A 6,184-nucleotide genomic window follows, 5' to 3' on the forward strand; every position below is an offset into this window, starting at 1 on the left:
ATTCTGAAAGAATTTTCCAACTAGTTGTATCATTTTTCGATCAGTTTATTCTCTGTCATCTTTCTTAATGTTTAAATGAGAGCTACTAATGTACTTTATTATGGCATTTCAAAGGGGGACCTGCATCAGTTTCTTAAAGACAAAGGAGCTCTGCCTACAGCGACAGCTGTTAACTTTGCTCTGGATATAGCAAGGTAAATGGTACCATCTAGAAAAAAACTTAATTATACTTTTTGGCTGGATTTTAAGAAGATTTATAAAAATTTTGCACCTCATATTAATCTGTCATTGGAATCCCACCATGTACTGTGTAATTTAACTGAAATTGTGGCTGCCTAGGCATAAATTTTGGAAGTGCTAATTCTGTCAAAGTTCTTAATATTTGGATGTCTATCTTATTTAACTATTTCATTTCCATTATTTTCCATTCCTTTCATCTATATTTGTATTTATATTGTTACATGTTCCACTGTTCTTAATTCCTTCTCATTTATATTATACAACAACAAGTGACAAATCAGTGTTCACAAAAGTGAGGGATTTCCGTACCTTTCTAATTTCTTTTTTCACTTCCTTTGGCTCATGGCGTTCTTTAACTTGTTTACATATGTATTATTTTAGGAAATTCCTTTTGGGTCAGAGATTAGAATTCATTTATAGCGTAGTATTTATGGTCAAACCAGCTTTTTCTAGATTGAGGAAGGTCTGCTTCTTGTTGACATGCCAGAATTATATCATCTTTAAATTCTGCCAACTGAATGCAGGCTCAATTCTTTTGTATGCAGGGGAATGGCTTATCTCCACAATGGACCAAATGTTATTATTCACCGGGATCTGAAGCCTAGGTTTGCTACTTGAGGACGCTGTATTTTCATTTCTGGCTGTAGTCTAGTTGATTTTGATAGCATGCATAATTGTTTAGAGCTGAGAAGTCATTCCTAAAATTTTGCTTTAGGTTCTGTATCCCTTGTGGCTAGGATGTAGATTCAAGAAATTACATTTTGGTGAGATGTTGAATTTCCTTATATCCTAGGTCTGGTCTATGGCTAGACTAGCACAAAAACACACTAGTAGTGCTCAACCAAAACAACTTTGCACAACGGAAATATAACAGCAGTGAAACCAATAAAGTACACAATATATATATGGCCCAAAACTTGCTTTATTAGTCTGTCAATAAACAATCATAGGCTCCTGTACCAGGGATCATGGCCCTTCACAATCCTTATTACAAACTATGGTACAATAGGGTTTGAGGTCAACTCCTTTAGACCTTCAACTGCCCAACAAATCAAAGACAAAACTTACAACTTACTTGCTGGTTGAGCTCCCTTTTCAATCAGCCTGTCCACAGAAGATCATCTCCATTAGTTGTCTGTACTGGCTGCCCTTTGACTCATTAACTCACAGGGTATGGCTCCTTTGATTGTCCTACACACTCAGCTGCTCAGAGGGGCTTGTCGTTCAGTCCTCTGTATTTTATCAGCAATAATCTTGCTCTTTGGTCCTCCTTCACCAACCAGACTTCATTACATCACCTCAACAATCCTTCTTTCACAGAACAACACCCTTATCACTGCCTCATTGGCCCCTCCACAAACCTGAGGCGCCTTGCCCCTACTTCCCAAGGGTCTGAGGCCTCTCAGTCCCTTTTACTGCCTGTGGCCTAGCCTCAGACAGGCTGCGGCCTTGTCTTTCCACACACTAAGGCCTTTTCAGCCTCTCCTGCTTGCCGATGTGAGGCCTTTCGGCCCTGATCTAGGGCTTTGGTCCTCTTGATGACAAACAGAACTCGTCCAGGAACACTTTTACAAACAGCAGACAAAACTCAAACTTGGCAGCCTCTCTCCTTAGCAGACAGAATAGTCGGCCTCTCCTAGAAGACAGATGCCCGGCCTCCTATTAGACAGAAATCTCCTTGACAATCACAGAAACAGACCTCTTAACTCGTCCTCTTCTAGCTGCGGCTCCCTCTCTTAGGCTTGCTTGTGCTCACAAGTGTGACTGCTATGATTGATTGACCTCTCCATTGGTCTCTCATATTTATAGCTCTCTAATGTTGCCTTAGGAGCTCCTTTAGTCCAATAAATGTGTCCTCCACAATAATTAGAATAAAATATCAATATCTTTGGGTTCTAAGCCCACAACTTTGGGTCCAAAACCTCCAGGCTTGGGTACTTTGCCCACAACAACCATTTTGTGGGTTTCCTCCTCACAAGTCAAGCACCCAAAACTTGTGGGAGTACCTGCCAAGCTACACCAATTTTCAACAAATTTAATATGTATATTTTAAGTTTTCTGGCCAATATATGAGATTTAAAGAAACAAAATGAATGTGTACATTAAGAATTGACATGCGGGATTTTTATCTGTGATGATTTGTATTTTAATTATGTTGTTTGTGGAGCTTGCAGAAATGTACTGATGGTCAACACAAACCATTTGAAGGTTGGAGATTTTGGTCTGAGCAAACTCTTAAAAGTTAAACATGCACATGATATGTACAGATTGACTGGAGAAACTGGAAGTTGTAAGTCAAGGATTTGAAGCCAAGAAATGGATGGCAGTTGCACTTTAATTCTTATTAATCGTTCAGTGCCTTTATTAAGAAGTTGATCTTTACTTGGATGAACATCGGTGAGCTTTGCTTACTGGAAATTGCTCATGATTGCTTTGTTCAAAATCTCAGATCGTTATATGGCTCCAGAGGTTTTTGAACACAGAACTTATGATGCAAAAGTTGATGTATTCTCATTTGCTATGATTTTATATCAGGTATTCCTGCTTTACTCATTTTCCCATCTCTTTTCATGTGATCCAGTTTTAGTTTTCTTTTTGATTTACATTGTCAATGAGATTAGGGTACATCGTAACGTACACTGTATGTGATGTCCTTAATGCTGGTTTTCTTGTTAGGGTTTTCAACTTTACCCCCATTTTACTTCCCACCTTTTTATATTTGTATTTTCTTTGGCACTTAGGAGCTGCCATTTGCAGTCCTACATCAACATAATGATATGTACTCTCTAGTTACATTGACCTATTTTGGTCACTGGTGGATAGTAATAAATTTATCCTATCTTATCTAATATGTCAAATGATTCGTTGGTTTTGATTACTCAGATGTTTGAAGGAGTTGCTCCTTTTGCAAACTATGAACCACATGATGCTGCAAAACATGTGTCAAAAAAGGATCGGCCTATCTTCCGTGCTAAAACTTATCCTGCTGAAATGAAAGAGTGAGAAATTAAATATACTAGGATTATTTTTCAAAATGATGTAGGCTTATTGGAATGTTTGATAGGGAAAACAAGGAAAATATCCTGCAATTTTAGCAAGAGAGACATCAGTTTAATCATTATTATGGTAGATAAATTACTAACACTTCTTCTTTTATGGATCTCGGCAGGTTGATTGAACAGTGTTGGGATCATGATATGCACAACAGGCCTACTTTTTTGGAAATTCTCAACAAGCTGGAGAATATTAAGAACTTGCCACATGAACATCATTGGAATTTGTTGCACCATTCCTAAAACATCTCCATATATGGTAATGCTTTTATTTATCGCAAGGGATAGCCCATGGAATCACCCATGGAGTTGCAGCTGCATGTATCAATTATCATTGCTTGTGATTATTTTAGAGGAAGAGTTGCTTTTCCGGCAGCATGTTGCTGGATCTCTGGTCTGGCTTTGAGATTTTTTTTTTGGCTTTTTTTCTGTTTTTAATAATTTCAGGCCAATGTAATGCGTAAAATTTCATATTGATATTTGTAACCTAAATAAAGCTTATTGGCAATATGCTAGAATTCTGTTTATTGTTCTGCCTCGTTGTTTGTAAGAGTTGTTATACTCAATGCATGAACTTGGCAGTTGCACATGCAAGTGGTGGTTTCCATATTCTTCAGATTATTCTGTAGTTACATATAAACAGATGAACTGTTCTGTATGATGTTTCTTGTGAATCGTGATTCGAAGGTATCCAGCATCATTGTAAGTCAATTTTTCATTCGATTGTCAAATGGTGATAAGGTAATAAATTTTCTGAACAGTACTACATTGATGAAATTCAGGAGGTAATAATTCATATGCTTTTCAACAGTAGCTTCTTATACAACAGAAATTATATCATTTTATACTTTGTCTAAAATGAATATAATCAGAGCAAAGCACTTGGTTATAGCAACCACCTCCAGAGGTTGGTCCTACACCTATACAGTAGCAGACCCCTGTTTTATTGCCACTTCAGGGAGTGAGTTTCAAGAGCTATTCATAACAATGGTCAGTACTCTTCTGCAACGCTTGTTTTATAGACATTATAGAGCAAACTATATGCCTTTTTCATGTACTTTGCCGTTGTGGCACCACATATAGACAGAGACTACATGTTAGGAAAACCAAGTTATTAGACAGTTCCTTTTGGTGGGAAAACTATTCAAAATATTTTTTTCTTATGTTGTGAACTGTGGATATCCTGAGAGTCTGTTGGCATGTCAGACTAGTATATTTTTGAGCCTCATCTGAAGCACTTCATCTCCCTTCTGTTCTCCTATGGTTTCCCTCATGGGAGGGAGCTCCAATGCCCCATCCCGCCCTTTCAAACCAAGGAGCAAATACCTTTGAGGCTCTTGTGGGTGCAGCTGCTGGAAAAGAAAACCATGCGAAGAATAGTTTAGCCGTTAGATTTCTAAAAAGATTGGAGGCCACTCGAATGATAATGAAACCTGCACTTCGAGTCATTAAAACATTGACATTCATTTCAAACATCCTAATAAGGGAGTTTAATGGATCCTACCTTTAGTCCAAAAGTTCTCATGGCATGGATCAAATACCACTGGCCAACTATCATTCAAGGATTAATGAGCGATTTGTATTCCAAGAAAGTGTTTTGATTAATTCTCTTAGAGCACAGGCAGATAGAAATAAAATTTCATGGGAGATTTATGGTTTATGAGCATGGGAAGATAGAAATAATTTTTTCATGTGAGATTTATGGTTTATGGGAGCAAGTAGTTTGTATCTCAATCACCGGTAACTTAATTTTGATCAATCGATGAAGTTCCAACAACAATCTCAATATGGGTGTTTCTTTTATTTGATTTTGTGGTCTTGGAATGTCTTCTACATTGGCTTGGTGTTTTGACATGTAGAAGATATTTGATTGCCTCTTTAGGTGTTTGTGTTTGTTCGGTGGAGTAAATAATTTTATGATTTTTTTTTGTTAATGTTAAACTAGGAAAAATACAATAATTAATCAAACTAAATATTGTGGACTATAATGCCAAAGTTCAAGTGAGGCTTAGGATTTAATCCTAGCCATTGATCACTTAGGATACTAGGGTTAGGGATTTTGGCCTAATGAAATTATATAATAAGCCTAAGGGAGAGGTGAAAACACATTATTGAGCCTAAGGAAGTGATTTTATCAGGAATGAGAGGCCCAATTAGATCGTAGAGAAGTGAGGAGAATTGCAACAAGAATTTTTGGGTGAAATTTTAGGAAAGCTGTTAATTTTAGATAACAATGGTATATTCTATGCTTAGGAGCAATTTACTTCAATTTTCTTATTAGCTCAATATCAATTTCTAGATTAGCAACCACATTAACATGACAGTAAATGTAGATAGAACATAAATAAAAACAGTAGAAGACAAGCCAAGACAAAAGGACACAAGATATGGTGCTAGCCAGGGACAAACCCCAATGTGGGGAAACCCTTTGATCAATTTTTCGTATTATTATTCAAAAGTTTAGCAGAGAGAGTACAATATGCAATATTCACTTGCCCAATCAAAGTGAAATTTGTGCAAACAAACAATAGCGACAAAAAGCCCTAACCAGAAAGTCAACGCTGGTCAATAGGGTAGAATTTGACCTCCAAAACAGCTTGGTCAAACCCAGTGAACTCAGCCTCCAGCAGTGATTCGAATCAGCCCAAAATAGTCCCGAAAAACTTAGTCAAACTTGTTTAACGCTTGTCAATGATACATTGAAACCCTTCTACCGTCAACGTTGGTCAAACTTCCTTGAAATTCGGTCAATGTTGAAACATAAAATCTGTCTTCTTCTTCACATGTGTGGAGAGATAGAGGAGCCTAGAAATCCGTACCCAATCAGATGAGGAGAGAGATGTATGAGAAGATGAGTGATATCCAAATGAGGCAAAGGCACCGTCTATTTA

General features: G+C 37.3%; 1 protein-coding gene across 1 annotated transcript in view; it reads left to right on the forward strand.

Annotated features, from left to right (window-relative positions):
• LOC149249479 (serine/threonine-protein kinase VIK-like) overlaps window positions 1–3,820 on the forward strand; it is a 122,855-nt gene extending 119,035 nt beyond the window's left edge. Inside the window, exons 6-11 of the mRNA XM_089458707.1 lie at window positions 115–194; window positions 786–845; window positions 2,415–2,530; window positions 2,690–2,775; window positions 3,124–3,239; window positions 3,410–3,820. Of these exons, the coding sequence (XP_089314833.1) occupies window positions 115–194; window positions 786–845; window positions 2,415–2,530; window positions 2,690–2,775; window positions 3,124–3,239; window positions 3,410–3,536 (585 nt within the window). The 3' untranslated portion in view covers window positions 3,537–3,820. The remainder of the gene's footprint in view (window positions 1–114; window positions 195–785; window positions 846–2,414; window positions 2,531–2,689; window positions 2,776–3,123; window positions 3,240–3,409) is intronic.
• Window positions 3,821–6,184: the final 2,364 nt, after the last annotated feature.

The sequence above is a fragment of the Pinus tabuliformis genome, chromosome 7 (assembly GCF_031772625.1).
Source record: "Pinus tabuliformis cultivar Carrire ecotype Pingquan chromosome 7, CPIR1, whole genome shotgun sequence".
Lineage (NCBI taxonomy): Eukaryota > Viridiplantae > Streptophyta > Pinopsida > Pinales > Pinaceae > Pinus > Pinus tabuliformis.